This window comes from Leguminivora glycinivorella, chromosome 1 (assembly GCF_023078275.1).
Source record: "Leguminivora glycinivorella isolate SPB_JAAS2020 chromosome 1, LegGlyc_1.1, whole genome shotgun sequence".
Classification (NCBI taxonomy): Eukaryota; Metazoa; Arthropoda; class Insecta; order Lepidoptera; family Tortricidae; genus Leguminivora; species Leguminivora glycinivorella.
This window is the reverse complement of record NC_062971.1, coordinates 3132543-3149336: the sequence shown is the minus strand read 5'-3', so window position 1 is coordinate 3149336 and position 16794 is coordinate 3132543. Positions and strand designations below refer to the sequence as shown.

The 16794-nt window shown below is 38.7% G+C and overlaps 1 protein-coding gene across 1 annotated transcript in view; it reads right to left on the bottom strand.

Annotated features, from left to right (window-relative positions):
• Positions 1-16794, bottom strand: part of LOC125225681 (R3H and coiled-coil domain-containing protein 1) — a 60566-nt gene that overhangs the window by 22895 nt on the left and 20877 nt on the right. The window contains exons 4-5 of the mRNA XM_048129508.1: positions 15291-15342; positions 5524-6611 (exon numbers count right to left, since the gene is read on the bottom strand). Of these exons, the coding sequence (XP_047985465.1) occupies positions 5524-6611; positions 15291-15342 (1140 nt within the window). The remainder of the gene's footprint in view (positions 1-5523; positions 6612-15290; positions 15343-16794) is intronic.

The window sequence follows — 16794 nt, the reverse complement described above, 5'->3', positions numbered from 1 at the left end:
ACAACCTTTCGGCCCGGAATGTTACTATCTGTGGACTATTCGTATCATTTTGACACTATTCGGTCTCATTCGTTCTGATCTTTCAGACCGCAGTGGTCGCTGGTCTGGCTGAACTAAATGAGCAAAAGACCTAAAAGAGCGAACTAGTTCGTGGGAGCGATTGAACGAGATCGGAGCGCTCCGATCAACGAACGAAACGGCACAAGCCTATGAACCACTTTGCGCACTATGTTATACGAACGTGAACTAGAACAATTGCATGTTTCCGATAGCCAGGACTTGCAGGTTTTTTGACAAGCAAACTGCCAGTCTCCAATTTCCTGCACTATAATTTTCTTGCGCGTCGCGATTGGCAATACGTTGCCGTTTTCGGTTCAACAACCACCTGGTTTTGCAATTGTATGTCACGCTACACCGTCGCGCGCGTGTTAGCGACAGTTACATAATGGATATTTGTGTCACGGCTAATTTGTGAGTGCTCATGTGGTACATTGTTATAAACAATGGTGGTCATAGTTCATTATACTTATTTGAAGATGTTTATTTGTAACTGAACACGTGATGTTTTTAAGAGTATAACCCGTTCGTAACTATTTTCCGCCACAAAGCGGGAAAACGAAGCGATCGGCTACGTGAGTAGTGCTACGAAAACGTTAGCAATATAGGTATGACTTAAATGTTTCAACCGTTAACTATATATAGTATGTAGCGACTGTGAAACCATCAGTTTTGTGATCTTATGCTTATCTATACATATTCGCAGTAGTAGGGTTTTACTCAAGTATCTTGCCCAGCCCAACAAGTTTTCCTACGTCTACTCTTGTTTGGTTGGCCCTTGATACAAAGAAGTAAGGTTCTTAAATGTTTGCTTAATGCTAGTGCATAATATAAAGGTTAGTTGCCCGCTTCCTAGATGTTTCTAGAGGCAGCGTAACGTTCGTGAGCGATTCGGTAACCGATATGTCTGCAACCGACTTCAATGTAGCCGAGTTATTATAAGTCTTATTGATTTCTTTTAATTGCGGAATTGATACAGTAAATTCGCGTTTTTTGTGTGTTACATTATTAATGCAGAGCCAAATATATAAGTATTGCAACACAACTTTTTAACCTTAGGAATGTATTGATTGCGCTACGTTTGTTCGCTTTGACTGTCATAATAGCAGGAAGTTAAAAGATTCCATAAAAATATTGAGTAGGCAAAAGTATATCTACACTGACTGAAATAAATTTATGGTACATCGGTAAAGATATAACACATAACACATTAAGTTCTTGCGTTTTGCACACATAAATATTCAGTCACAGGTCGAACGAGACTTGAAAAAGGTCAAAACACTCGAAACGATGTTTTGAACTAGCAAATATTATTATGCGCTTTGTTCATCCATGCAAGTGCAATTAGCGAGAAATAATCAACATTTTTAAAATTACAAACTGGAGTTAATCGCGTAAAACTATGGAGCAGACCCACTCCGAGACCACGGGGACAATGCCGTCCTTGAAAAGTCGGAGGTTGGTTTTTATAACCCCTACGCAAAAACGACGGGGTGTTATAAGTTTGACGTGTCTGTCTGTCTGTGGCATCGTAGCTCCCGAACGGATGAACCGATTTAGGTTTAGTTTTTTAGGGTTCCGTAGTCAACTAGGAACCCTTATAGTTTCGCCATGTCTGTCTGTACGTCCGTCCGTCCGTCCGCGGATAATCTCAGTAACCGTAAGCACCAGAAAGCTGAAATTTGGTACCAATAATATAATATGTATATCAATCACGCCAACAAAGTGCAAAAATAATAAATGGAAAAAAATTATTTATTAGGGTACCCCCCCCTACATGTAAAGTAGGGGCTGATATTTTTTTCATTCCAATCCCAACGTGTGATATATTGTTGGATAGGTATTTAAAAATGAATAAGGGTTTACTAATATCGTTTTTTGATAATATTTTTAGTTTCGAAAATAATCGCTCCTAAAGGAAAAAAAAATGCCCCCCCCCCCTCTAACTTTTGAACCACATGTTTAAAAATATGAACAAAATCACAAAAGTAGGACTTTATAAAGACTTTCTAGGAAAATTATTTTGAACTTGACAAGTTCAGTAGTTTTTGAGAAAAATACGGAAAACTACGGAACTCTACACTGAGCGCGGCCCGACACGCTCTTGGGCGGTTTTTATTTTTGTTTAAAAGCGGAGTTAGTCGGGAGTGTCCTTAGCCATGTTTCATGAAATTCGGTCTACTATGTCGCGGTCATTTTTTTCAAAATTTTAATTTTGTGGTTAGGTTATAAAATAGGTTAACGCGATAAAGTCTCGTTTATATTTTTTGTTCATTTACAGGGTTGTGCATATTAGATCTTTGAAACCCTACATAAAAGTCTATTCGCCAAAGCCTGCCCCCGCAGGCTTACCGTGCGCGCGCTGGAACGAAATAATTGAAAACGCATTGTTTGGCTCTGTAACCATGGCAACGCATTGTTATAAGTGTTATAACGTTATTTCGTGCGTGCGCCGGAAACCGGCGGGGGATGGCTTTGGGCAGCTGGCTTGAGCGCTGGCAATGCAAACCTTTACGTCAAAATACAGGAAACAGTGCGAATTTCATGCACGAAAGTTATTCTAGGTAGAAAACTATTAAAAACTAAGTGCATGGTCGTAGAAAAAGTATTGTATGCAACGGAGTTTAACTGATCAAAAAATACTCGTGGCGTCTTTATTAATAATAATTTTCGGCTTCGCCTCTAATTGTTACCCACGCCACTCGTCTTTTTGACCTCCTTTAAACGCCGGTGGCATAAAATACTTTTCAGTATGTGTAAAAATTGTAAAGTTTAAATCAGTGTATAAACAATATTGATATTGTCAATAATAATAAAAGGTGTTAATAGACTTAATAGCTAAACGATTCCTATTTAATACGTCGGGCAGCCCATTAGTCAATCAGGCGTTCAATAAATATTGACGAGCGCGCCTCTTGTGTGTTTCGCACACAATAAAAGCAAATACGCGACGCGATCGTGGGAATTAGAACACATTTACTCGCATGGCTCTGGTTAATCTGATATGACTGCATTATACGACTTTGTACAATCACCGGTAATAACATCGCACCAAAAGAAGGCTGCATTATCTGACACGCTCTTAATATGGCTCTAGATATAAGATTGTGTCAGATATTTTTGTATGATGTTATTGCCGGTGTCTGTACAGCGTTTTAATCCTTAATTTAAATCTAAATAAAAAAATTAATGATTACTTACATTTTAAAAGCAAAGATTATTTGAGTGTGTAGATCTACTATAAGTACGATCAAAGTTTAGTTTGTCCGTAAGTCCGATTATGTGGTAACTATGGTTGTCAAAAGTTGACAGTTGACATTTCCTGCCTGGCGACGTATCTTGTCACAGATATCAATTCGGGGGACGACGTCAAAAATGTGAACTTACAGCTCCGGAACAATAGTTGGACATGGTCCATTAGAGAAATGTTAAGCCAGCCTAGAATTTGCCAAGATAGGGCTCAAAATAGGTACATTATATAAGAAGTTGTAATGGAGAATGTCACGACAGTTTCGTTACGTGGGTTCGACGGTTAAAAACATCATCTATCAAGTCTAGATACAGGCCCTTCCTTGTTGCTTCCAACCGCCGCGCCTATTCGATTGCGCAATTTTGTATGAAAGGAGTCAGGTCAGGTTTAGGTTCTTATGAGCCTTGAAAACTTTTAGACGCTTCGCATTTTTCACGTTTCCTAGTTCGTTTAATATGAAAATCCGTGGGTGTCGTAGAAGTCGACTGCGGGATATAGGTTTAATTGTGGCGTAGGCTAGAGGCTGTAACCTGAAACTGCAACATACTTATCGGGTTTCACCAGTACACCCTCGATATGGTGGCCATTGAAAATTCGGCGGCGCCTTTTTTAGTGCCAAGATTTGGTTGACCGTCTATAAACAATATTATGTCACCTTGTCATCATCATCCTCCTTGCGTTATTCCGGCATTTGCCGCGGCTCATGGGAGCCTGGGGCCCGCTGTGACCACTAATCTCAAGATTTAGGCACTAGTTTTACGAAAGCTCCTTATTGAAATTAGTCCGGTTTCCTCACGATGTTTTCCTTCACCGAAAAGAGGCTGGAAAATATCAAATGTGCACTTGCAATATGTCACCTTGTATTGAACAATAAAATCATGTCCTTCGACGTTAGTTATATACTGAAGTGCCGCTTGCGCAATACTTCTTGTTTCTGTTATTAACCATATTCGAGGGTTTTCCAATATTTCCACGTTACGCAAGACGCGTGTTCGCCGTGCTACTCGTTCATCGCGCACAAATTGCAGTACATACTACTGTTGCAATACCTTCAATTATTTATTGATGTGCGGAGTTTTTACGTATTTTATAACTTTTATAAGGATATATGGATTCATGACGACGCGCAGATTTGTAAAGTCTAACATGTTATAGTACGATATTGCACACGTCTTTATAAATAAACTAGCTTTTGCCCGCGGCTTCGTTCGCGCTAAATTCTTAAATTCCGGAATGCTCCATCCTACAAACTTCCACCTCCCATTTTAGAGAAGTGGGGGTTAGAAAGAGACAAAAAGTAGCCTAAGTCACTCTCCATCCCTTCAACTATCTCCACTTAAAATATCACGCCAATTAGTCGCTCAGTTTTGCCGTGAAAGACGGACAAAAAACCGACACACATCACTTTCCGATTTATCATATTAGTATGGATAAAACGATCTCTAAGCAGAAACGAATTTGAATGACTGATTTATTTAAGTTACAAATTAATGTTTTTCGCACAAGTTTTATAGGGAAATAACAGTACAAATAACCAGTTTTTCAATCAGACTAAATGAGCATTGAGTGAATTCAATGGCTGATCTTCTAACAACAATATTTACGTTTCATTGTTGTTGTTTTGATGTTTTCAATGTCAAATGGTTGGATGTTGTTGTTCGCAAAAATAAGAGATTATTGAAATTCTGTTAAAAAAGAATATGTGTTTAAATCTACTTTGTATATTATTCTTGTTTGACTAAGGGCCAGTTGCATCAAACCGTCTGTCACCGTTAAAGCGTTCGTTAAATTTACCATATATACCATAATATACCATAGATCAAGCAAACGTATCTACTTAGCGTGTCAAATAAACTCAGTGAAATCCACTGAGTTGTCCATCTTTAATCGCAGCTTGCAGCTTTCGGGCGTCAATTTTTGTAAGTTGAAGTCAATCAAAACATAAAAAATGCCTCGTTACGTGATATTCAATTGCAACAACACAAAAATTATGAACAATCAAGAGCCTGAGACATATTTAAAATTACAGGCAAGAAACAACTTCAGTACAAAATTTGACACGCTCGGCCCCTATACAAATAGATGAACTTGTTTCTTCTATCTAGTTCTGTGAGAAGTTCCATAGACGCCTGCTGCGTGACGATGATGTACCTGTCAAACGTGGTTGATGCAACTGGCCCTAAGCAAGACATGTGTGTTAAATTTAATAAACTTACCAATTTTGGCGCTGCTGAAGACAATCAAGGCGTGCGTGTCGTCCACCCACTTGATCTCGAAGCCGGTGTCCTTGTACTCACTGAACACAGAGAACAAATCGTTCGTCTTAAACTCACTAGGAAAGTCATACACTTCCACCACGTGGCCGAAGGTCTCGTCGTACGGCCCGTTGAATAACGCCTGGCCTCGCGTCTGGTACTGTTCGTAACTATTCTTTGCTTTGCTTATGTGAACTTTTCCCACGGTGGAGGTGAGTTCCTCCAGCAAGGACGGGTCGAGACATTCTCCGCTGTCGTCGAAAACAGCGTCCCAGTCGTTTTCCTCACGTTTTAGTGAGACCTTAGCTTCTAGCTGCGGTTTTAGCTTCTTAGGTTCGGGTTCCTTTTTCTCTTCCTCGATTATCGCTTCTGGCGCAGTTCGCTCCTTTTCTTCCGCCTCGGCCGGATCAGATATCACTAGAACATCTGAATCGAAACTCTGTTTGATTATTCTCTTGTTGCTCCTATTAATTTCTTGGGAAGCCCGCTTCAACTCTTTCTCATCGACATCCTCGTCCTTATCATATAAATATCCATTGTCTATAATATTGCTCTGGTTCGTTTCAGGTACGGCCATGTTCACATCGGACTCATTAGTCCTCCAGTCGTTGTCTTCGGTCGGATATCTGACGAAATCGTTATAATAGTCGGGCGCGTACAGCCCGAGCTGTCCGTTGGCGAAATAATCTCCTATATAAAAACTACTATCGTCTATCTCGTTAAAACTATTATCACTGAACGATATTGCACTATCACTATTTGGCACTCGGCAGACTGAAGGCACGGAGTCGGCCCCGGGCGAGGGCGGGGGCTGCGAGCTGGGCGCGTCGGGCCGCGCGGCGCGCAGGTGCGGCGGCGTGTACACGTTGCAGTACGCCTTGTCGCTGGAGCGCCGCGGCGTGCCGGGCTGCGACTTGTCTTTGCTGGGCGACTTGGACGCCTTCGGCGCTCGCTTGGCGTCCGGCTTCTCCTCCGAGCTGTCGGCTGTGCGGAGCGCGCGGGGGACGTATACGGCGCGGTCGGGGCGACGAGGCTTCGTTGGACCGGATCTGTTAGAACAAAATTTTACAATTAACGCTTTAATGACTCTTCCGATAACATTCTTCCACCACCACCACCATACATTAACATTTTCATAAATCACCTCAAATCACCCTTCCGACCGCCTCGACACACAATCACAAACAAACTCCTAATCAAAGTAGCTAAAGCACCGTCACGTCCTCGGGCGGTGTTACACTCGCTCACGTAACGCAAGGGGGACAAGGTCGGAATATTTCGACGGCGGCCCACTTTGCCGCGGCACCGTTTCGCGGCGGCGGCGGCTGTGTTTTGTTTGCGAGCGGTCAATGGGGTGAATGGATTATGCCGATGCCGATTGAGCTATTGGCTTGCTTTGGAGTTGGTCTTTTGAGATTTTTGTAGATAGCGCTTTAGTATTGAAATGCAAATTGAAGTTTAAACACTACTAATTGCTGTAATAAGTCTGGCGAGAACACGGTCTGGAACACAGTTAGGGCCCATTTAGACGGTACGAGAACTCGCATACGAGTTTAATTACATTGCGGTATTTGATGGCTGTGCAAAATTCTATGTAACCTCAAAAGCCCGCAATGTAACTAAAATCGCATGCGAGTTCGCACGTCGTCTAAATCAGGCCTTAGTGTTTGGAGATTTTATTCAAAGCGCTTTAGTATAGAGTTAAAACTATAGTTTATAGACTAATAAATATCATGACACTAAAATAAAAATGAACCAGGACATGGAAAACTTACTGAAAGACATCAAAGCTGAATTTAGTAAACAAACACAAATTCTATCAGATAGTTTCAAAAATAGTGTGGCATCGACGATGGATGAAAAACTGAAGCCGCTGTTAGAAGAGAACGCGAAACTCAAGAACGAAGTGACGCAGCTAAAAAGTAAAATTTATAACCTACAGAAAACTTGCAGAAAAAATAACATACTACTCCATGGTATTGAAGAAGGAGAAAAAACGCAGAACGAACTTATGCAATTAACACTAAGAACACTTAACACCATGGCGAAAGCAGCAGACATAGAAAATTTCGATATATGGGAAATAAGTGATATTCATAGATTAGAAAGGAAAGGCGACAAAAAGATAAGACCCATACTGATCAAATTTACCTTAGCTTGGAGAAAAATTGCAATCTTAAAGAATAAAAAACTCTTTCCGGATAACATATTTGTAACAGATGACTTCCCAAAAGAGATCTTAGAAACTAGAAAAGAGCTGAAAGCGGCACAACAAGACGAGATTAAAAAAGGAAACCTGGCAATTATTCGCTACGATAAATTGATAGTAAGAAAGAAAACCAGCCATGGCACGGGTCAAGAAAAACGAAAGCGCTCTCCATCTACAACACCAGAGCAATCAAACAAGACAAAGCTACAAATGACAAAACTTCACCCAAAAAAATAAACAAAACAAATAACTGTGAGTTTGCGAGCCACCATAGCGCTAGCTCTGCCTCTCACCCTTATATGAGCGAACATAATACTCAATAACAATTAGCACACACCAGTCCCCGGAAGAAGATCAATTCAAACACAACCAATATTAAACAACTACCAAAAAAACCTTCCCCAAGCCGGACAGTGGTCACCGTGGGGAAACGAGACCACAGCCTTCCAGTTACCAAGGAACATCAACATATAAAAGAAGTTTCATATAAAAAACACAGCAATACTCAACACTCAAATCAAAACAAACTCTATATCGCAACATACAATATAAGAAGTCTATCAAGCCATGAAAGACTACTGGAACTATCAAATGCATTAGATTCAGTAAAATACGACATTATTGGACTAGCAGAGGTAAGAAGACAAGGGGAAGCAATAGAGGAATATCAGGACTTCATTTTATGCTATAAAGGAGAGACGCCAGGTCAGTTTGGAGTCGGCTTCCTTGTTAGGAAACATCTAAAGCAATGCTTAGATAGCTTTGTAGGCCTAACAGAACGAGTGGCTGTAATAAACCTTAATTTTGACGGACAACTGTTATCGATAGTCCAGGTGTATGCACCGACAGAAGCTGCAAGCACTGAAAAATTGCAAGAATTTTATGAAACTCTTGATAAAGCAGTAGAGATTGCACACAAAGACGTGATAATAATGGGTGATTTTAATGCCAAGATAGGTCAAGGTTTACCTGAAGAAAAACTCATAATAAAAAACCATTGCTATGGTATTAGGAATGAACGAGGAGAGAGATTGGTGGAATTTGCCTTCGAAAACAGGCTATCAGTCATGAACACGCACTATAAAAGAAGACTAAACCGCAAATGGACATGGCGTTCACCAAATGGCAAAGTCAAAAATGAAATCGATTTCATACTAACTAACCAACCCAAATTATTTCAAAATGTAGAGGTCCTTAATATAAACTTCCCCTCAGATCACAGGATGGTCAGGTCAACAATTATAATACAAAAAACCAAGAAGAATAGATCACATTTCAAAAATACAAATACAAAATCCGTACTAGACAACACAGTCAACATTGAAACATACAAGTGCAACCTATTAAAGTACTTACCAGACCTTCTAGACCAAAAAGAAAGCGACACAGTTCAAGACTTCTACAATAAACTAATATCTGCAATCACCTCAAGTTTGCAACAAATCAAGAACTCTAACAAGAATGAAAATCCAATCCTATCAGACCGCACAAAAGCTCTACTCGATAGAAGACAACATTTACAAAAAACAAAACCCAAATCGCGCTCTATGAAAAACGAGTTGAAGGCACTATATAAACTGACAAACAAATACATAAAAAACGACTATAGAAATTATAGACTTCAAATCCTTGAAAAACATCTTACTAAAACGGGTAGCATAAAGAGAGCTCACAAAGAGCTTCAAACACACAAAACCTGGATCAAAAGTTTGAAGAATCAAAAAAATCTGCTCAGAACCGCAAAGACGTCCTTGACATAGCTACAAACTATTACAGAGACTTGTATAGCGCAAAAGAAGATACAGAAGCAAGAACAAGTTATGAAAACAACAAAAAGCAAAATAATAGTGATCGACAAGAAGACAAGGTAGAATGTATCACTGAAGAAGAAGTCTTTAAAGCAATTCAACGCTTGAAACTTGAAAAAAGCCCGGGTCCAGACAACCTGTGCAACGAAGCCATTAGAGCTGCAGACTCCCTACTAAGTACTCCGTTGACATATCTGTTCAATTTAATCTTAGAATCCACAATGATACCGAAGCAATGGTCAGAATCTAACATCATCTTATTATATAAAAAAGGAAATCCAAATGACGTCTGCAACTACAGACCTATAAGCTTAATGCCAAACTTATACAAGCTATTCTCATCAATAATAGAAAAAAGAATAGGCATTGCTTTGGATAGCTACCAGCCAATAGAACAAGCTGGTTTCAGACGTGGTTTTTCAACTGTGGATCACATACACACGATCGAGCAGATCATAGAGAAACACCAGGAGTTCAACACACCACTGTACATTGCTTATATCGATTACAAGAAGGCATTCGACACAATACTGCACCCAGCCATCTGGAAAGCATTACAGGACCAAAAAGTACATAACACTTATGTCAATATAATAAAAGAGATATATAAAAACAGTTCAAGTAGAATAAAACTAGATAACCTTGGACCTTCCTTTGCAGTTAAAAGAGGCGTGAGACAGGGAGACCCATTATCTCCAAAGCTGTTCATAGCTGTTCTAGAATCTGTTTTCTGTAAGCTGAATTGGAAGACATACGGCTTAAACATCAGAGGAAAAAACCTCTCTCACCTCAGATTTGCAGATGACCTAGCCCTATTTGCTAACAGCAGCTCAATACTCGAACGCATGTGCAATACACTGAACGTGGAGAGCAAAAACGTAGGGCTAGAAATGAATTTCACAAAGACAAAAATAATGACAAATAGTTTCGAAACTCCAATATTCATAGAAGATGAACAAATAGAATACGTAGATCACTATGTTTACCTAGGGAAACAAATAAGTTTCAATGCCAAAGCAAACGAGCTAGAGATAGAAAGAAAGGTAAAAAACACTTGGAACAAGTTTTGGAGTTTAAAAGAAACATTAAAAAGTAACCTATCTATCCGGCTCAAGAAGAGAGTTATGGACACATGCTTGCTCCCAACTTTAATATATGCTTGCCAAACTTGGAAATTTTCTTCCAAAGCAAAAAGAATGCTAGTAACATGCCAAAGGGGTATGGTGCGAAGTATGTTAAAGATCAGTAAGATGCAAAAGATTAGGAGCTCAATAATAAGAGAAAGGACAAATGTCATAGACGCTCTAACCCAAGCCCGAAAACAAAAGTGGAGATGGGCTGGACATATTGCCAGGCTTACAGACGAAAGATGGACCTCTAGAGTAACAGACTGGATAGGACCAGGAGGAAAAAGAAAAAGAAGACACCCACTGGCACGATGGAGAGATGACATCACCAAAATAGCCGGGGTCAACTGGACCTGGGTGGCTCAAGACCGCAATAAATGGATGCAACTGGAAGAGGCCTTTACCTCATAAAGGGTTCTGGTGTGACATTTTTTTAATAGTTAAGATATATATTTTTCTAATTTCTGTAACATTACTGTCTTACTAGAAATAAAAGGCTTTTTTATTTTTATTTATTTATTTAAATATCATGATGCGTAACGCATACATAACGTTCGTATAAGATTAGCTCAATAATTAGTTGCTTCATAAGATTAAGATAGCGTAGGCGTAATTAATCTGCGCAAACTTATCTAATATACTTTTATGTCACAACATTCATTTTGGAAGACAGATATTGCCTATACCTACTTAATTTTGGAGATAATGGCCAGAGTAACATAAACTTAGTTTTTACACTTTTTAACTTCCACGAACACTAGTCCTTTCACACACTCAATATGCAATAATGAGCGGAGATTTCTATTGATTTTTGAAAAGGATGAGCATATAATTGCAAGCTCAATTTTTGGCTGTTTCTTGAGGCTGAGGCGTAGGGTTAGAGCCGTTGAAGGCCGAAAAATACATGTACGACACACACTATAATAGGCAATCTGCTGGTACGTGCCACGCGACCTCAACAATTTTTAGATGAGAGCACCTAATCCGCTGCTGAAATGTCAATCGAATCTTTAATAATTTATGTAAATATATGTCAGTTAGTTGTCAAAGCGGACCCCAGGCTCCCATGAGCCGCGGCAAATGCCGGGATAACGCAAGGAGGAAAAAAAAAAAAAAAATATGTCAGTTACTTTTATTATTTGGCTTTAAAGGATAAACAATACCAAGAAATAACGACTTGTCAAGATTGGCAAGGCCAAATTCTGCAATCACCCGTTAGTCTTGTTCCTCGGTCGTGTACAATTTGAATGTTAAAAGCGCATATTGCACGAAACGTTAATTTATTACCAATGCACTGACCTATACCGAGCACACAATTTGTCATGCACATTTCATCTCATTCTCGACTGATGAACGGTCTTCCTATATTGCAATAGGGTTTAGAATGGTCGAAGCTTATGGGTGATGGTGGGTCCATCACTCATCGTGGCATTTAAGCGATTAATGGCGGAGCGATCTGATATAACTAGTAAGTAATTGTTTCATGACTGACCCACATGTTTGTTTATTGATGATTTTGAAGCTATTTCTGTTGCTAAACGACTGTAATGCGGGTAAAGCACGATGAAAATATTAAAAAGAAATGTGTAAGACGAAACAACGTTTTGAATGATTCAAGAAGAATCAATGAACTATCTTAAAAATGAACTTTTTCAGTCGGAAAGGCAATTCGTAAAACACCTATTAGATAATCGTTTCTGAACATTGTGATAAAAGTACATTTATGTCTAATTTCTGCCGATATAATTATGTCTTTAAAAAAAACTACAACAATTATTTACTTTTCAATAATTAAGTAAACACTAAGTACATACTTAAAAATAAACTTATATCGTTTCTTAGCACACAATTCTCAAAGGATCTACAACTTTTTTATTCTTCTTTTTTTATTGTGATAATAATGAATACCCAAATGATATTTAATTAAAAAATGTAATCAAAGCTACCATCATCAATTATAATCACTTAACAAAACAAGCATGCATCCATTTTACAAGTCTCTGAGGTCACTAAGACTCTGTATATACATTTAGGCACTACTCTATTCTTACACAATAAATCATTGCAAAAACAAACTTGCCCTTTAGCAATAAAGTTGGCATTTGACTACAATGCCACATCCAGACGAGATATGGCGAAATGAGTGTTAGTGTCAGTCGAACTGGCAATCGGGGCCGCGGGGTCAGGAAAGACTGTCATTATGTCATCGGGCTGACAGCCTGTGACGGCTCTAAACTATTACTGTCATCGGTGTTTTGGTACAGTAATTGTTTGATAGATTTTTGCACATCGCGCACCAATGACTTGCAATGTGTCACCGATATCGACCACATGTCTAGTCTAAAATAAAATAAAAATTAGATTATCTCTAGTTTCGTGGTACAGTTAGCTGCAGAGAAAAGTAGACCCCGTGCATACAAATTTATATGCAGAGGGGGGTCTACTTTTCTCTGCAGCTGACTGTACGTATATTTTTTGAAGTGGCATTATATTAAAATCGTTATTAAAGAACAGCATCAAAATTAAATACGAAATGGGGAAAACCATACTCGCAAATAATGTTTTGGTTAAAGGTTAAGGTCCAAATTTCCCTTATTAGAGCAGTTTCAATAAGAGTGAGAGGCACCAGGACACTTATCAGGGCCTTCGAATGTGAAGACGGAGCAGGGATCCTGTACTAACCAAAGATTCCGAAGAAACGGCAACTACACCCGTAAGAACTAGGAAATCTTCAAAATACAGTGCTCCCCCCATAACCGGGGATAACATTAAAAACAGAGGCTCTAATAGGTCACCCGTAATTGAATCATCATGGTCCCACTTTATTCTAAGATTCAGGCATCAAAATCTAGGATTTTTTATAATAAGGTGAATGATATTAACGTACGAGTACATGAAGTCAAACCATTAAAATCGTTTATCTGTATGCTTCCGATTAAACGATAAGAACTAATACAAACTTGACTTGATCTTCGTATTTTTGACTTTGATAAGCTAATTTAGTCAATATTACTTAATAAATTCAAGTAATTTCAGTGTTTTTATGAGTTTTTGACTAAATCAAGATGGCTCTTGGCATTGTCAATGACAATGTGGATTATTCCATGAATATAAAATTTGTGTTACGCTGCTGTTATATTGTATACTTCACAGGCTGCACAGCGTTGACATTTAAAATTTAAATAAACAGAATACAAATAATAACTCACCACCTGATAGAAAAAGTATCTCACAAACCTTTGGGTTTTTTGTGGCCTTTCAATCCTTTCAACTTAAGTAGGTAGGTATAGAATACGTCCGCGCGAACGATTAAGCAAACTCCACTGCGAGTACTGCGACTCAGCAAGTCAGCATTGTTATTGTGAAATAATTGCTGTGTTCAAATTCTGGTTTTTCCTACATAAGACTACGTATTGGTAGACCTTGTGTTGTTGAAATATAGTCTATAAATGGTAACTGTGTCGATGGTATGTAGCGTTATCAAGGCTAATTTGTCGGCGTAAACAATCGTTCGTATTATTTTAACTAACAATTTGAAATGTGTGCTAAATGTTATAAATTCTAAAGTGGTGTAATGTAAATACCATAACGAGTTTATTTAGTACAAACAGTTCAATTAATTATTCAAACTGTGCCGAATAAACAAGCAATCTGTATACCGGTTAATGAGCGTACCGAATAAAGACACCACTTGAAAAGAAAACTATTGTTAACACATTTACGGAGGTAGATATAATCAACAACGCCAAAAGACACACTATAATATTCAAATGTTATTTATTCAATTCAATAGACTTGTGTTATCGTATTATCGTCACTTAAAACTTGTACAGACGTCAGCTGTTCATTAAACAAGATAACGCATATGACCGCCCATCCATGGTTATCATACCAATTGTTGGTGGTAGGTACACATACAATATCTATTGTCGTGCCCAATGTGATTTAAAGAAAACATATCCCATTTTTTGGAATACATATATAAATTAAAAGCCAATTTTTTTTATGTTTCACCTAAATCGTAATAAAATGAATAGCTAATTTGGTTTAAATTTCAATGGCTCAAACTGTATATGGTGGGCAGGACGAGGCTTATCTAGAACTGAAATACCCTATCCTTTGTATGTCATAAATACGCTATGTGTATGTATTTGTTTGTCTCCGCATGACGTTGATTATCCGCACGTAGGACAAGGGATAAAATGTCCCTTTTTACCATGAATGTACCCATTTCTATTGCGCTTTTTATCTACTTTAGTTGATTTAAATATAGTTTGGAATAGCAATGATAGTATGTTCTTCTGCAGTCCGTGAGAACTAAAATCAATCCATCACATATTTCTTACATCGTATCAATCACAACACAGGAAACGACTCACAATTTATCTCCAATCAATCCAAACTACAATCCAGTGCAAAATCACAAGAACACGCGTGTTCCACTTAAACAAACAATCAATACTACAAGATTCAGATATGAACTCACAGCACACAATCACTGGCCAAGGCCGTCATGCGTAATCAGTGATTCGTCGCTCGCACGTCCGCTCGCGACGGCGTATGCAGTACAATTGGAGGAAGTACCTGATCTTTCCTTGAGGCTGCGCGCGCGCCGGCTTGCACCCCACCGCGGCGTCTGCAATGGATAATGAAGTTATCTCTGGTGGATAAAAGCGCTGCGGTTCTATACAATGGGAACTTACACATACGTGAGCTTTGAATTAAAATTCAATGTGACATAAGAATAGGTGATGTCTTAAAACTGTGGTTACTTGGTACACTGCTATATATTTTCAAATTATGGGAAATTTATATTATTGCTATAGGCCCGGCACTTGGAAGGATACAATAGCAGTACCTATGTCTATCCGTACTTTATTTCCACAAAATGTCTATGGTATTGTTTATCCGACCTTGACTACTTCCAACCTCAACCTTTAACAACCTTTAAATATGTAAATTTCTTGACTTACGGCAAATTTCGTCTTGGTAAGGAATTAAGGATCTGCCCCTCTAGCACAACTTGCCTTATCGCACACGAGTCCATACTTGAAGTCGCGCTTGATGTATGGACTCGCGCGCGACAAAGCAAGTTGTGCTAAAGGGTCAGGAAGTATAATATGTCGAAGTATTCAATATTTTAGGGCCGGGAACATTTTTTTCACCTATGTATGGCTATATCCCACCTATACTTCTCTGACATAGTATGTCTTTTTATTAGTTGAAAAGGACATGTTATTATATCAGAGAAGCGGCGTGGAAATCTTTAATTCTTTGATTGCGTTTAAATTACCTAAATTACACAGCATTTTGAATAACGGTGTAATTAAAAAATACATCTAATTTTAAACATTAAAATGAACTGACAATATTGAACCCACGCTTAGATTTATTGATTCATATTTTAAAAGTGTCACTATATTTCCTTGTCTTTTCCCGAAAAGAGTAACTAGTGATAAAACAAACCAGACCAGAGCAAACAGGTATCGTGAGATTCGTGAGTACAAAACCGTGAGCACCACACTGTACAACTTTAGTGTTACATCAATGCGGCTGAGACTGCTATCGTGGTTGCATTAGACCTATCCGAGCTTGCAGTGTGTTGTAATCTGGGCGGGTTATAAGGACTTATAAATTTATATTATAACACCGTTGATACTATCCGAAAACTTTGAGTAGTATAATTATTGATAAAACACACTAGATCAGAGTAAGCAGGTATGGTAGTACAAAAAACGTGAGCACTGCTACAAATCTTAGTATTACATCAATGCAGGCTGCGACTGCTATCGTGGTTGCATTACACCTAGCCGAGCTTGTAGCGTGTTGTAATTTGTAGGGGTTATAAAACTACTGATACTATCCGAAATCTTCAGTGTGGGTTTAGTGGGCAATGTTTTGCCATATATATATGTATAATATACACTGGTGTGTATGCAGTGGCATAGATCAAGAAGATTCAATGGCAAGATTGGGATATAACTTCGTTCACGTGGAATTAAACATTCGTAGGTCGTCCTCGGACTAGAGATGGGTAACTACCCAGGTAAATACCCGACGGTGGGTATTTACCGGGTAAATACCCGAT